At 37.4% G+C, this 16,898-nt stretch overlaps 1 protein-coding gene across 2 annotated transcripts; it reads right to left on the bottom strand.

Annotated features, from left to right (window-relative positions):
- Window positions 1-2,935: 2,935 nt before the first annotated feature.
- LOC107822819 (uncharacterized) lies at window positions 2,936-16,062 on the bottom strand. 2 transcript variants are annotated; one of them, XM_016649389.2, is made up of 16 exons: window positions 15,902-16,062; window positions 13,845-14,144; window positions 13,628-13,756; window positions 13,298-13,505; window positions 12,583-12,729; window positions 11,691-11,765; window positions 10,490-10,561; window positions 9,647-9,718; window positions 9,341-9,412; window positions 9,137-9,208; window positions 8,546-8,617; window positions 8,137-8,208; window positions 7,078-7,221; window positions 4,690-4,761; window positions 4,076-4,222; window positions 2,936-3,725 (listed from the first exon to the last, which is right to left on the bottom strand). In XM_016649389.2, the coding sequence occupies exons 2-16, from the start codon at window positions 14,037-14,039 to the stop codon at window positions 3,541-3,543; spliced, it is 1,734 nt and encodes a 577-aa protein (XP_016504875.1). In that variant the 5' UTR covers window positions 14,040-14,144; window positions 15,902-16,062; the 3' UTR covers window positions 2,936-3,540. The 2 variants fall into 2 exon arrangements, with proteins under 2 accessions (XP_016504875.1, XP_016504876.1); XM_016649390.2 differs by having other exon boundaries at window positions 13,628-13,718; window positions 13,815-14,144; window positions 15,902-15,969.
- Between the last annotated feature and the right edge of the window lie 836 nt (window positions 16,063-16,898).

Below are 16,898 nucleotides of genomic sequence, written 5' to 3'. Positions count from 1 at the left end.
AAATACGTCTAATAATTTTAAAATAACACAAATTGTCTTAAAATCTTAAATACGAATTTTCGGAGTACGCTCAAGACAATACTTGATATGCCTCCTTAAACTGCATGTGCCAGACTCTGAACGAAAATTTAAGACTTGACCACAGTTCTTGCACTTTACTTTCTGACCTTCTTCATTTTCTTCTACCACCTCAAAGTGTTGCCAAACATATGAGCGCACTCTAGAAGTATGAGGCATGATTTAAATTGAATTGAGATTTGAGAATTAAGAATTGAGAATTTGAGATTGAGACTTGAAATCTTGAAAATTGGAGAATGAGAGAAATTGAGATTGAGAAATGAGAGTTGAGTGAAGAAATGAAGAAGATGGGGTGTATTTATAGTTTTAGAGAAGGTTAATTTTGTAAATTGAAAAAAGGTTAAATTTTAAAGAAAAAAGAGGCTATTAATGCAATTAACCCATTGGGCAACGGATCCCTGCCAGGTCTTACTGTTGCCAACGGTTAGTGGGGCCTACTTAATTCAAAAAATTAAAAAAAAAAAAAAGATTGTACCGAGCCGGTTTAACCGGTACACGATACTGTTCACGTGGACCGAGTTTGACCGGTCCGGTTAACTGTTACCAAAATTTAAACGGACCAACCCCCTCTACCCCTCCTACCCAGCCCCACCCGGCCCCCTATGTACCGGGCCGATCCGGTTCCGGTTTTAACCGGTCTGGGCCGGTCCGGTTACGGGTCAACCCGGCCCGTTAAACACCTTTACTTCAGTCTGAATTTTCATAGTAGACAAAAGGTTGCCATGAAAAATACACTAACCATTAAATGTGATTAAAAATGAAAACATGTTATTCGTAGTTACGTCCTATATCAAAGGCTGATACCTTATTTATTTTAAATAAATACCCTTTTAAAAAATTATATTCCATAGCTACCTTTTTATTTTTTATAGTCAAATATCTAGTTATGGTCACCTCTTACCCTTAAGCCATAAAATAAGTTTTGTCTTATTTTTCTCTCTCCAACCTCACCACCGTTGAAGATTCTGCTTCAGAATTAGAGTTTTCCGACGAAGAATTACTGATGTTGCTTCAGCCTCACCGCCGCCGCTGAGCAACTTGAATTTTCTTGAACTCCGTCAAGCCTCCTAGGATCTCAAATTCAAGTTGCACAAAATTTGGACATCAATGGAAAACTCTGTCGCATGCTACAATTCCAAGAAAAAGTACTTTATAAGCAAGGAAAGTTGCAATCTTTATCTATTTAGAAGTTTCAAAACGAGTGAATTCTATTTATTTTTTTAAATAGAAGCTAAAAGAGCCAGAATATAATTTAATATAGATTGTAAAGAATAGGTTTTTTGAAGCACACATGAGGGTATTATGGTAACAGGAACATTGACGTTTCGAGTCAGAATTGTGGCCCTCTCGACGAGACAACATTAGGGTTGTTCTTGAACGAAGACGACAGAGTTTGGGGCTGAGCAACTTGAATTTTCTGTTAATATATTTCAATGTATCTCGCTGCATCTCCATGTATTTCATTGTATTCATTGTCTTTTTTTCATTATATTTCAATATATCTAGCTGTATTTCATTGTATTCACTGTCTCATTGTATTGTATTCCATGAATGTATTCATATATTTTTTTAATTAATATAATTTATGTATTCAGATGTATATATGTATTCAAATTGCTCTATTTTTGTTGTATTTATCGGCTGGAAAATATATTCAGCATATTTTCTCTGAAGATTGCTATGTTTTTGGGGTGTTTTTCGGTTGAGAATCTTTTTTATAACTGGAAATACAAATTTTGTGTGTTATAATTGAGTTTGTTGAGTTATATTAGGAGTCTATTATATTAATTGATTCACTTTCCGTTTAAAAACAACTGAATAGACCATGAATTGCGCTATTTATGTTACTGTATTCACAAACACATATCGTGAATACATCGAATACAGTCGAATACAATAATTTGTCTAGCTATAATCCCCTGTTTCACGCCGTGAATACAGTCGAATACAAAAATCTGTCTAGCTGTAATCCCTTGTTTCACGCCTAGAAATGCTACTATATTCATGAATACAGTAGTTTAAATACATCAAATACACTCTAAAGACCCTTAAAATATAGCTATAGGAAGTAATATAACAAATGGTAGTTGCACCTAGCTAATAACCACTAAAATATAGCGATTTCTGAAAATTTCTTTAAGAAGTAAGGGATCTTTACATAAATAGTCGATGATATTCATTGTTTACTTTTTATAGCCATATACATAATTTATATATTGATTATACATAATTATACACATATAATATATAAATTACGCATATACCTCCATCAACTATTTTTAATTTAAGCGATTGAATGAACAGTTATTTGAATTTTCTCTTATAAATAATACTAATAGTTGGTGTCAAAAGTTAACAAAGACGGGTGGGTCCAGTCAGTTTTAAAGACAACTATTAAGCATCAGCCAGTTAAACTTCGACATATCAAATTGAAGATAATCGACATATAGCCTTTTGGCCAAGCAATTTGTGTTTGACTAATTAATTTAAAAAGCATTTTTGAGCAACAATTAGTATTTGGCCAAACTTTTAAAAACTGCTTCTAAATATATTTTTCACAAACGTGCTTCTCAAAAAAAATACTTTTTGAGAGAAGCTACTTTTTTCTGTTTCTCCAAAACTATTTAAGCACTTTTTTTCATTCCAGAAGCTTGGCCAAACAACTCAATTATTAGCCAAAAAGTGTTTTTGCCCAAAAAAAAAACACTTTTGGCCGAATATAAGCTTGGCCAAACAGGCTATTAATCCTTTTATATTTCCTCTGAAAACCCACTAGTGAGCTAATGTATTCATGTCATTTCCATAATAATCTAAAAATCCCCTGCTTTTGGCGAACACTTAAAAAAACAGCCATAGCTTGCACAAAAATACAACATTTGCTTAGAATATAGCACCCAAAATGATGTCGAGACCCAACATAAAGGCCTTAATACACAACCAAGGACTGAATTGAGAATCACACGACATAATGACCACAGAATACTCGTAGACAGTTCCTTAGGCAAGAGTTCACTGGGAATAGAAATGGTACAAAAGCCAAGCATTTCATGGCATCGAGAACTTGCCAAGGAGAATAATCATTCATTTCCACATCTGAACCTTAGTCAGAAAGCATACTAAAGCCAGATGGACCAGAACCGACAAAAGAAGCTCGACAGCAGCACGCCAATTCAGAAGCGCATCACTGTTTCTTAACAGTTTGACAACAAATATTTACAAAACCTATTTACCTCCATCCAGTGCCAAGGAAGCTTATGTACATTTTCCTTCATACACAATATGAAAGAAAGCTTCATGCTGTGGCACTATGAAAAGACCAAGACACACTGAAGAATGAGATCTAACCAAATCTTCAGCAGACGGATTATTTACAGTTCAACAAATAACACATTTTATTGCTGATCTATGTACAACACTTCTCCAGCACTGACCAGGTGATCTCAGAAAGTATCCTTGCACCATCTATTCCGGCCTGTAGTTCACCAGATTTGGGAGCTCAGTCGACTGCAGTTTCTTGATGTCATTTGCAGTCACTTTGCAGGATTCCAAGGTAAGTGATTTCAAGTTCTTGAGTTGCTTCAGATGTTGCAACCCTGCACTTGTTATGCGGGAATTTGAAACATTCAGAGACACCAGCTGCGTCAACCCTGCATTCCAGTGCAGACGAAGTAGATTCGTAAGAAATTCAAACAAATTTAAAGACTATTTCGTAGGGGGGGAAATGCATGTTTTGTTCTAATTCTCGAAGAAAAATCAACAAAATTGGTGTATCAAATATCAATTGCTAAAGCTCCTTGAGAAGAACAAAGGGAGGAATTACGGAGAGTACTCCCAGCCAAATGGCTAATCCAGCTACTTTGCCCAAAAGCATGCGATAAAAAAGCCTTGAGATGGCGGAAGATAAACGTGCTATACCTTTGCTCAGATTAGTAAAATCAAAGAGGAAAAAAAAAAGCCATGACACTGGGAAAAAAAGCACAAAAGAATGCAACAATACCAGAAATCGCTTCCAAGCTCTTATCCGTGAGGTGACTGTTTTGAGAAAGATTTAGCAATGTCAAGGACGTCAGGTCCTTGATGTTCTTTACACCAGCATCGGTTAAACCTCCACCACAGATTTCCAGAGAACGCAGATTCTTAAAATCTATCATCAGACATGATTGACCAGTATAATCATTAGCTCAGAAGTATGATGTGATGATCTATACACATTCTAATTACTCTAAGGTGTAAACATATGAACTGGGATTTTATGATTCTTAAAGGGCAAAAAGAAGAGCAGGGGCATGACCAATCTGAAAATCTAGTAAGACAACTGCAGTAGCACTGGCATATCAGGATTAATGTTTGCTTCACATGAATAACAAGTCACCCTTAGCCACAAGCAACAGGAACGAACTGATTAACATATCTTCTTTTGTTTGTTTGATAAGTACACTATCTTACATAATCATATTACCATCAATAGGACTATAGCTAAAGCCCCGACCCTGAAGAGGAATAAACAGAATAGAGGGACAAGGGGAGGGGAACATCAAATGTTTTATTACACAGATTGAGACGAAAGGGAGAGCACCGAGATGTTGCATAAAAGAGACAGATCAGACATACGTCGAAGATAGCTTGTTCCAGAATCAGTGATCCTAGCTCCAAAGAGGTCCAAGTGAGTTAGCCCAGTCAAGCCTGCATTTGTACCATATCGGACAAACTAATAATTAATACCTAAATTATACATTTCTAAAACAGAAATCATTATAATATCTAAATTTACACATTTCTAAAACAAAAATCATAATCCAGTTACATGTAACACAAGGCCTCACATAGTAAGCTAAATCGAGTTGTAAAATATGTAAGCATTAGATTGACATTATTATAATGCTAGAGACAATCTATTTCACCAATAAAAAACAAAATAAAAAAAAACAAAGTAAAGACATTCCCAGGCTTCCAAATTCAACTAGTAAAAATTAATAGCAAAAAAGAGACGAAAGATTTACACATCGAAAACACCGGGCGCCAGACCAATATCCAAGGAGAGGGATTCTCGTCAAGTGATGTCAAGGAGGACATTCACAAGGAGTCGAGCAAAGAATTCCATAACTTGCATTTGATGTTGACGAAGATGGATGTCTTTGAAGAGATCAAGGAAGGACCTTACGAGGATCACAACCTCCTCCTTACAATGAAGTTCGAAATATGGAGATGATACAACACTTCATCCGGAGATGGGAGATCAGAAAATATGGAGATGATACAACAATTCATCCGGAGATGGGAGATGACATGGACCACCAAAAGATGAGTTTAGAGACTCTTGAATGCCCAAGACTTTGCAGCCTACTCAAAGGAGACGCAAGCTCAACAACTTGGAAGATGTAGAATGCGGACTGACGGGGCCCTAACCACTTGACTAGCTGACAGGGCGGTATTACCTATGTTTCGGACTTCCTCATGTGTTTTGAGAGAGATGTTTATAGGTCTTGAACCTTATTTCTATTAGGAGGTCATTAGTTAATTCATATTAATTTTTGTATATTTTCCAAACTTAGGATCTTTGATCTCAATTTTAACACTATCTTCTACATCTCTACTCTATTTCCTTTTCCTTTTTGATTTTCATTTTCTTGTAATTTGGCGTCTTGTGTGACAAGAATGTGCCACCAAAACCTACAGGTAAGTCCTATAAAGTGGTGGTTGACCAACTATGTTGTGTGGGGCGCTCAAAGTCCTACAAAGTGGTGGTTGACCAACTATGTTGTGTGGGGCGGAGCGCTGGCCAGTCAAGAACTCCCATATCCAAGAATAAATGAGGATGTTGAGATGGATTTGCAGGCATACTAAGTTGGATAAGATTAGGAATGAAGATATCTATGTTAAAGTGGGTGTGGCTCCCATAGAGGACAAGATGCAGGAAGCGAGGGTTAGATGGTTTGGGCATATGAAAGGGAGAAGCTTAAATGCCCCTGTAAGGAGGTGCGAGTGGTTTGCTCTGGCGGTTATGAGAGGAGGTAGAAGAGGTAGAGGGCAGCCAAAGAAGCATTGGGGAGAGATGATCAGGAAGGACATGACGCGACTTCAGCTTACCGAGGACATGACCTTGATATGAGGGTGTGGAAATCGAGAATTATGGTAAGAGATTAGCAGAAAGTCAAGCATTTTTCTATTCCATACCGGGGGTTTCAGGGTTGGTCTAATAGTGTCTTATTCTTAGACCGCTAGTATTACATGTTGTTTTCCTACTACGTTGTTGTTGTTACTGCTTGTTGTTGTTGCTTCCTTCCGCCTAATTTTCTAGTCCTTACAATGTTGTTACTTTCTTTCTGGCTTTTGTGGTCGATACTGCTTGTTTCTATAGTTGCTTTCATTTTTTTGAGCCAAGAGTCTACCTGAAACAACCTTTCTACCTCCTAAGGGTAGGGGTAAGGTTTGCGTACACAGTACCCTCCCCAGACCCCACTTGTGGGACTCCACTGCGTTTGTTGTTTTTTTGTAATTTGGGTATTGTCATTTGGTATCAGCATTTTTTTTTTTTGAGAATGCATTTGGTATCAGCATTTTGGCTTAAGCTTGTTCTTACAAATCAAAGTTCCTTAGTTCTACGCCCCAAAATTGAAAGAGTACAAAAAAAAAAAAAAAAAGTTCTCCTGGTTGTGGGACCATTTACCCTCTTGCCGAATTTTCTGAAATTTTTAGAAGGTTTGAGACGTTATGGGAGCTTGTGTGTTGTTGGGCAGCATTAGATAATGATCGAAATTGACGAGGGTGTTGAGATCCTTGTTTCATCTGGAAAAATTAAGAGAAATTTTGCCACATTCTTTCCAAATCTCGTAGCTGATTGTGTGCGGATATTCTGCATTGTTTTGACTTTTGAGTGCAGAAATTTGTCCTTCCAAAAAAAAAATCTTCAACTTGCCGATTTTGAGACATTTGATTCACGAGGAAAATAGATTGAGACAGACAGTGTTACCAAAGATACTGTTGAGGGAAAATTCTTACTCGTAAGTGCTGCAAGTCCGGTATCAGTTATTTGGCGTGCGTCCAGATTGAGTGACCTCAAAGAGGACAGACCACAAAGCTTCCTTAGACCACTGTCAGTGACAACAGTGAAGGACAGATTTAAGCTGTCTAGATTCCTCAATCCTACAGAGAAATGAACAAACAAATTGCATTAGCACAAAATGCAAAGTAGAGTCCACTTAACCAATTACGGCATGGGCTTTGCCAAAAATTACTCTCTAAAGATAGTAGTTCAATGCTTTCCCTTGAGCTAGCATCTATTCACACTCCCATGGAAATAACATTCAAGAAATGGATTTAGATGGGCTAAAAGGAAACGAACCAATTCATAGATCCTCAGTTATAACATTCAAATTTCAATAGCCATTGTCACTACTCTCAATCTGCTTCATGCAACTTTACTGCAGCTTTGAGACCAAAAAACTTTATCTGGAACATTCAGTTTTTATTTCCATAATTGTTATCCAGACTTGGTTTCCAAGGAGTTTTGTTGAATTATTGCAGACATCATTTAAGCATAGTACTAATCTTGTATCTTCCTATTCTTAGATATGTATTATTATTCGTTTTGTTGTTCGCTTCCGTTATTTTATTACCTTGGTGTTGCTATGGTTTGTTGCTTCCTTTACATTGTTGCTTGAGCCGAGGGTCCATAGGAAACAACCTCATACCATTCCAAGATAGGGGTAAGGTCTACGCCGACACTACCCTCCCCAGACACCACTTGTGACACTTGTGAGAGTACACACTTGTGATATTACACTGGATTTGTTGTTGTATTTAAGCATAGAGCAAGACCAAAGTTGATGCAGCCAATTAATTATTTAGCATCTCTTAGATTTACTTATACTACATTTAATTTGCTATGTTCACCCAAAAAAGCAACCTAGAAAACAAAGCAAAGCACAATCATCTTGTCACAAGTGGGATGAAACCCAGTCCAGCCATATTCTTGAATTTCTGAATGCTTCAGCCGAATAAAGAAGAAACAGAATACAGTTGAAATTTTCTACTCCATGCACAATGTAAAAGAGATACCTGAGAGATGACGGATCCCATTGTTTCCAACTTCAGTGTCAGATAACTCCAAACTCTTCAGGCGATGAAGACCTGAACAGAGAATACCAAAGAAGAGGGAGATTAGCAAATAAAACATAGGCAAGTCCTCAGAATAAAGTGAGGAAGAATTTTAAGAATGAATCTTGACCAAAGAAATGGTCAAGACATCTATTATAAAAAAGGCATAAGGATCACAGGCATAAAATTGTCCGGACGAGAGGATTAAGACTACTCTCCCGGGCAAGAAATCACAGTTAACCTTCAATTTCCCTTTTTAGTTGAGAACACATTAAAGCAAAAGTCTTTATTAAATTAATTTGTGGAATAGCTTATAAGTTGAATGATAGGGGAATGAAGTCCTGATTGATGTTGATAGTGAAACACTGACCTGACAAATTAATCAGCCCTTCATCCTTAATCCTACATGAATCCAGGTTTAAGCTCTCCAAGTTTGTGAAACCTGCTCAAAGCAAGACAAAAGCTTGCATAAATTTACAAGATCGGAACTACATGCTTTTATCTCCTTTTTGGGAGGTAAAATCCAACTAAAGCCCCATGCTAGTCAACTCAAGTCCATAAGATAGTATCTTTAACCGGCCTAATAAGGTAACTGAACTAGCAATCCCCTTCCTCTTCTTTCTCCTTCATTTTTTTGGTCGTGGAAGGGGAAGGGTGTGTGGTCATGGAAGGGGAAGGGGGGGATGGGAACCGCGATTGATCCTATTCCCATCTCCTCCATGTTAACCCGGGGCAGACTTGAGGCATACAAAGTCCCTACACAATAATTTGGTAAGCCATCCTATCCCATCCCCGACCACCACCATTTACATTAAAAGCTGAACCATGATTAAAGTTCTCAAAAAAGAGCGCTGAATGTTATTCCAACAAGTAACATTAGGCCTCCCTAAAGCTACAGCAGAAACAGAACGAGCAGGGAATATCCCAACCACGCGAAAGACGCATGTGAAAACAAAATCACCTTTCAGGTGCACAAGAATGGCATCTGTGATCTCGTTGAATCCCAAATTCAGCACTTTCAAACTCTGCAAACCTACAGAAAAATGAAAAATGATGTAGACGAGTTAACTTCGATTTTCGAAAATTATGATCACAATGCATCTGAAATGATGTGCCAAGTCAGAACATAAGAGCCGATAAATTAATAATAAAAATATAAACTCACTCGAAAACTTCTCACACCCATCATCAGTCAAACAACATCTGCTCAGGTTTAAATATAGCAGAGCATGAAGAGCTGCAAAAACAGGAAAAACATACATCAAAAACTGAAATTAAAAAATGGGAAGGTGGCAAAGGAAACAAGCATTTTCTGAAGTAGAGGATTTCTCAGATTTGGTAAAACCCCCATCACTAGATTTTAACATCGATAGGACTAGCAAACAGGCTTTAGTCATTACAATTGCCAAGTAGTTAACTGACAGCCCGGAATGCTATATTCGCGTACAGTCTAATTTCGTACAGACAATACCTGAAAGAGACTCCAGGCACGCTGCAGTGACAGGACAACCCTCCATATTCAACAGGGTAAGCTTTTCTAGAGCTGACCAAGAACAAAAGAAACAACAAAGCTTCATTACGATAGCCTATATACAATTGCAATAAATAAGAAAGGACGAAGAAATTTTTTAAGTGCAGAATACCACACATGCATCACAAGACGTGCTCTGGCTGGCTCCATTCAAATTTGTTATCTAGCAAATGAAACCCTTAAATAGACTGGAAAAATAAACATCAACTATTGTCTGTTCATCGTGCTACAAAATTAGAGTACTGGTAAGCCCTGTGGGTTCAAAGAGACTTCGGGGTGACTGGGCTCGTTAAATATTAAACTCCTCATCTCTAAATGAAATGAGGCAGTCTCAATTTACCCAGTTACTGCACCTTTCTCGGCCTTTTGGCTAAGATCAAGTGTGTGTGATACCCTTTTCAATCCCTTGATTACAACTCTTCTATGTAGCAGTTGCGATGGCTAAGATCAAGTGTGTGTGATACCCTTTTCAATCCCTTGATTACAACTCTTCTACAGATCAGTTGCGAAGGGGGATTCCAACCATCTCGTAAATAGGTATTACCTTCGATTAAAGCACTTAATGAGGTCTAAACATTAGCCAGTTCAATAGCCAAGACCCAACTCCGAAATCTCACTTAGAAATACCTTAAATCCCAAACCTAATGGGGGTAATAATCAGGTGGCCTTGCAGGTCCAGAACTGCTAGTTGAGAGAAAAGGACATCCCTTTGTCATATCCATCTAGTAAAGGTGTGGGATATTAGGCGACAACCAACAGTACTCAACATGGGAGAATATGTACCTTTCAGAAAAGTAACACCATAATCTGTGACCTTACTGGATGAAATTTGCAACACTTTAAGATTTGTCAGGCCTGAAATACAAACATAAAACAACTTTATCACAAACAAAATATGAACACAGAACATTTCAGCACAAGTAGTAAAAAGATCGCCTGCTATCCTCTATATCTCATTGAAGTTCAGCTTTCCGTGCATGAGGTGTCACATTAAGTAATTTTGTGAAAATTAAAAAGCAAAATTCAGCATGCGCACAATTTTGTACCAGACTACTCCACAGGGTACTGTTACCTCATACCAGCATATGTACAGGGTAACTGCCACCAAAGGCTTAGGCATATGGGAAGAAATCACCTAATATTTTTTTGTTTCTGTTGGAATTTGAAACCTGATCCCCAAGGTCTGAACTCACTTCACTGGCCACTAGACCACCCTACGGGGTGCAATATTGTCGACACACTATTTCTTGTGTTATTGCAACGATATCAAACAAAAGAATAGGACAGGGAACATCTCAGAGGGAATCAAGCAGTTTCCCCAAATAATTTTTTATCGTTCTGTTGCTTATATCTCACTTAAATTAATGGCACGCGTCCTCGACATACTGTGTTATATCCAAAAGGTCCGTGTCTAGTCGAAAGAAATGAATACTCCATTAAACAAATCATAAGAGTTGAGGAGAAATATCAAAACAACTATCCTACTACCACTTGTATGGATAATAAAGAAAGAATATTATTAGCATTTCTTAACCAGATCTACAGCAGGGAAACTAAGAGACGTGTAGGAGAAAACAACACAAACATTCCCATACAATTCATATTCCAATTTTCCTAAATCCTTGCTGTTCCTGTCTTAACACAAATAGAAGACCTATCTATAAGAGACTTGCATAGCTAGAGACCTGCCTTGACAGACGCATATGCACGGACAAAAGGTGTCCTTAACATCAATGACCTTCAACATAAGCAACTGATTGTGATTTACAATGGAAAAAGGCTCATGTCTCTTTCAGTTCGATAACTAAAGCCTCTAAATTAACATAATTATCAGTCTTTCAGTAATAGCAGGCCATATCTTAAGGTTTCATTTCACCCTTCCTCTTTCACAATTCTTTCCCCAAGTTAAATGCTTTCTTATTTATGTTTTTTCCGATATACAGATACGAGGCGCTTTCTCAAAAGATTACCAAGGCAGACATACCCGCAAGAGGCTTCATATCCGAATCTGTGATGCAGTTGCAGCAATTGATATTAAGAGATTCAAGCCTGGTTAGACCTGCCACGAATAAAAATCCTTGGATCAAGTTCAGTACATTTATGCACAGAAGACAATGGGGGCATAAAATCATGGTTTTGCTAAAATTAACTATACTAACTGTATAGAGTATTTGGTGCAATTTGGAAAACCATATGGTTTTGCTAAAATTAACTATCTCGGGTAGGTTCTCTACTTTTTGATTTACTTCTTGTATAGGGAAATTTTCCCACTTCAATAAAATTACTTCATAATATATATATATAAGCTCATACAGAAATCAAAATGCCACATAACAGGTTATACTAGAGGAAACCAGAAACATCAGAACAAGCTTAAAAGTACAACCCCGGGCGCAGATTCTTGCAGGTTCCATAAGAAAAGATGTAGAAAGCTAACATCATCAATTTCATAATACCACCATCATGTCAGTTATTCTGCAGTTCACCACAATCTTACAGTCATATCAATCACATCATATATAAAGAACAAAAGCTTTTTTTCCAAATCAGTAATGATATTTTATTATTCGATAAATGGGAGACTCCAATACACAAGATATATACACAACTAGTTACAGATTCTTCTCCAAAAATCCTATCTGATCCACCTATACACAGGGAATTGACTTGTGTTAAAAGAAATGAAGCTTGAACGGTCATCCGGGAGTTTAGCCATTCATAGACTTGGACGCAAGAATTTCGACAGCCAAATTAAGACAACAAACTTTTTCATGGAGTGTATAACTGCAACAGTATTTTGGCTTTTCAAGCTTGAAACTGTAAAGGGTGCTGTACGAACTATAGCCAGTTAAGCACCATAAGGGAAAAGAACAAACCTTTAAGATGAACCATACCGCCGTGAATTTTTGGGCACCTCTCCAAATCTAACTTCAGCAAGTTAATTAACTCAGCCAACGCACTCATCCCTTGAGCAGTAAGTATATTGTTTCTCCTAAAACTCAGAGTAGTCAAGTTTGATAGACCTGAAATCATTGTGTAGTTAGCAGCTATACCACAAATACAGAATGGAAGGGAATATTGGAATTTTGGGTTGGGGGGGGGGGGGGGTTGAAGGAAATGGTATCTCAAAAAATTTGAATAGATATTATTATATTTGTAAAGAAACAGCAGATAATAAAAAACCAAATGAATAAAGGAAACTTCTATCTATAGAACAATTCCAAAGAAAACACAACTTTAAAATCAAACCTAAATAAAACCCCATATATTGTTTTTAGAGAAATTTGTTCAATGTATCATGCAGCTTAAAAGGTAGCCAGTACTACTATGGAAAAATACAAGGCAAAAAACAAACTTCCCCTGCAAAGTTTATCCTTCAAAACTAGATTCACTAGGAAATATTATAGCGCAGTTCATCCAGCAGTTCAAGGACTACGCCTTCCTTCTTTAACTTATTGCCATTTAAATTTGTTCTCTTCCTTTTCTATCCCCAACACTGCTAAAGCCTAAAGGAGATGTGCTATGAATGTTTAGATGACTTAGATACATTCCTCCAGTAAGACAGCACATCAGAGGGAAAGGAATATTTACCACTTATATTTTCCACTCCACGGTCCGTAATCTGGTCACAATAATTAAGATTTAGTGCTTGCAGATTTTTGCAATCTTTGAGATTAGTCAGTCCAGAATCTGTGACATCAGATGCGGACACATCTAGGGAAAGTAGAGATGGACCCTGTGAAGAGATGACATCCATCCACTGGTCGTTTAGACCAGGATATTCTCCCATATCAAGATCCTGTAATGCAAAAATCACTTCATCAAGAGTTTGGCTGACCTCAAAATCACATAAATGAATCAGCTGCTACAATACCCCTTATCTACTTGTTCTACTTTATTAACGAATAGGCATGAAGATACCTGAAGAGCACAATCTCTAAAAGCTTCAAGAGAGACATCGGTAAGACGCTGTGTGCCAACCAATTCATCAAAGATCTGCTGACTTATGTCCCTAGGCAATACAGAGAAGGTATTGTATTTATCAATGTCCTGCAGAAAAAGTGCAGGAGAAATCAGTTCGCAAAATAGAGGTCAGTCATGTATTCACCTGGTAAAGCATTCTAAAGGGAGGACATACTTCACAGATTTTACGAATACACAATTCCATGAGAGATGGGTATTTTCCATTTCTCTGTTTAGCATCTGCTCCTCTAGAAAATGATGTTCCCAACCATTTTGAACTTGCACTTTTGGAATATCGTCCAGAAACTCCTCTATGTATACTTTCATCATTGACCTGCTGGTCACGCTTCCTAGAACATGCTCCTCCCATCTGATACAGTGTTCAACTTTTTTTATGTCAGCAAAACTGCAAATCACAGCTGAAGCGGCAAGCCATGGGGTCCTCTAAATTCTGGGTGCCCTCTACCACTACACCCTGTGAGCCAACAAAACCATGAAAGCCTTAGACGGATCTCCAGAGACATTTCTAATAATGCAAGTGAATTAATCACTGAAAAGGTCATTAGCATATATACGAACACATCAAAGACGTAGGCTTAAACCTAGAAATTATGGGAGACGTGAATGTGAATCAATAAGGCAATAAGCAGTCATATAATCTGCTGCAGGATAATGACAAAATCATGCACATCCTAAGGGAAAAGAATGTCCAAACGCACATGATGAAATACTTGACCTCTTTAGAGCATCCACATAAAAAGAAAAAAATGGCTACACCTGCATATTACTATTTGCATATATAGATACAGGCACCAACATATGATGAAACTGTACAATTTTGAAGGATACCGGGGAACATGTCTAAACAAGAACAAACAGTGAAAGACTTATTGAAGTGACTGCACGATGCAGACTATTTGCTAAAACAGAGGGACTTATTCTTCCTGTTTTATCTTTTACCGATATGATACAGCGGAATTTTATTTCTCACACTATAAGTACCTAAAACAGACAAATAGCTTTCAAGGACCTAGCGAAATATGATCCTTTTTCAGCAATAGCATACATGATGACACAACAATAGATGAGGATCCCAAGAGCTACAATCATAGAAAATGCCAAAGAAGCAAGGAAACCATACTAGAGGGGCACTCTCACAGAACACAAGGAAGAACCTTAAGACATTAAGAGAGCACTCAGACCAATGCGTGTAACTGCAAAATAACCATATATGTTAAGCCCGAAGTTATATTATACCACATAAAAGCAAGTAGTTGCTTATTTGGAAACTCGTGAAGCAGGAAACATCTTCTAAAAAGGAAAATGGTGGCCATATCCAACACCTCAAAAAAAAACTATCCGCACTACTTCGTCTCTCTCTGAGAGAACCTCCAATACACACTAAAAAGAAGAATATGGTACAACCACAATATTTCTATTAAAAAAATGTTTACCGTTCATGAAATACAACGTCAGTTCAAATAGTTATATATGAAAGTATAGGGCAAAGCGAAGTATCATACCAGTTTCACAAAGCCGCTAATAATTAAAAAATATAAGCAAGTCGCAAACTTTTTCAATCACCCAATAACATGAAAGATTTTTTAGTGTGGATTGAACTCCCTTTTAATGTGGGAATAAGAAAATTCTCAAAACATTGAAGGCAACAACACTTCTCAGCGTGGATTGAACTCTTTCTTTCCCTTTTTCCTTCCTTACCTTCTAATTTAGATTTTTGAACGGATGATTAGTCCAAGGGAAACATCTCGCAAAAAATAATTAGAAAAAAAAAGAGAGGAAAACATACGTCGTGGACTAAAATCCAGTTAATTAATAAAGGAACACTATACAGTTAAAAATAGTAGACAAATTCTCAATTTTCACCTAAAATACATACTAAGCGCAGGTCAGAGACGCAAAGAACAAGAAATTCCATCAAAACTAACAGAAAAAATCGTGAAAACAAATACGTAAAAATTTAAAGAAATTACATTAGAACTAACCGAAAACCCACAATATTAGAGCAAAACTCACAAAAGATTATATTCCCTCAATGAAAACTCGCCACTATTCAAACTCCCAAAGCGAAAAAATATTTATATTTATATTAACAGCATATAATAGAAATAATAGAAAGAACAAAAAATCAACAGCAGATGATCAACTCTACACCAGATAATGAATTATATTTTTGAAATAATAAATTTAATAAAAAAAAAGTAAAAGTTGAACCTTGAAGTCTCGATCATCTTAATGATCACTCTTCGTCGTCCAAAAGGAAGAAGATGAGAGAGTAGGAAGCAGTGGAAAGTAGCAGAAAACAAGTACTAGAAGTAGAGAAGCGTACAACCGAACCAGAGTCCGAACCAACGGATTGGAAACACGTGTGAGGAAACTAGGTTTGGTTCAGTGCTTTGGAGGGATGAGATAAGAGAGGGCGCGGGGGTTCGGTGGGTCCAGCGCGGACTTTCTTTTTCAGCTAGCTTTATCCGTTTGGGGGGGTTGAGTCCGATTGGGTCCCACATATTGGAAGATAGTGTACGCAATGTGTTAAAATTACTACCAAGTGGAGCGCTCAAGGTTTCTTAAATGCGTTTCTTAATCTGCGGGGTCCTAAGGCCGGACTTGCTATTAAATCTTCTCTAACTTAAGCATAATCATGTTTATAAGCGATCAATCTACTTAGAATTTGAAAAAAGAATCTGCAAAGAATCATCCACCAAGTTAAATATGAGTTTAATTTATATACTCGAATATATTAATCTAATTAATGGATGTGGAGTTTGGTGGTCCCATTGTACAAGAATAAAGGTGATATCCAAAATTGTAACAACTACATGAATATCAAGCTACTGAGTCACACTATGAAAGTGCGGCAGAGGATGGTTGAGAGGAGGGTGAGGAGGAGTGTGTCTATTTCGGAGAATCAGTTCGGTTGCATGTCGGGGCGTTCGACCACAGAAGTCATTCATCTTGTGAGGAGGTTGATGGAACAGTATCGGGAGAGGAAGAGGGACTTGCATATGGTGTTCATTGATTTAGAAAAAGCTTACGATAAAGTCCCAAGGAAGGTTCTATGGAGATGTCTGAAGGTTAGTAGTGTTCCGGTAGCTTACATTAGGGTGATTAAGAATATGTACGACGGAGCGAATACTCGGATGAGGATTGTGGGAGGAGACTCGGACTATTTTCCTGTGATGATGGGGTTACATCATGGTTCAGCTCTTAG

This window comes from Nicotiana tabacum, chromosome 6 (genome assembly GCF_000715075.1).
Source record: "Nicotiana tabacum cultivar K326 chromosome 6, ASM71507v2, whole genome shotgun sequence".
In the NCBI taxonomy this organism is placed as follows: Eukaryota; Viridiplantae; Streptophyta; class Magnoliopsida; order Solanales; family Solanaceae; genus Nicotiana; species Nicotiana tabacum.
Note: the sequence above shows the minus strand (reverse complement) of the source record. Positions and strands in the feature narration are given on the sequence as shown.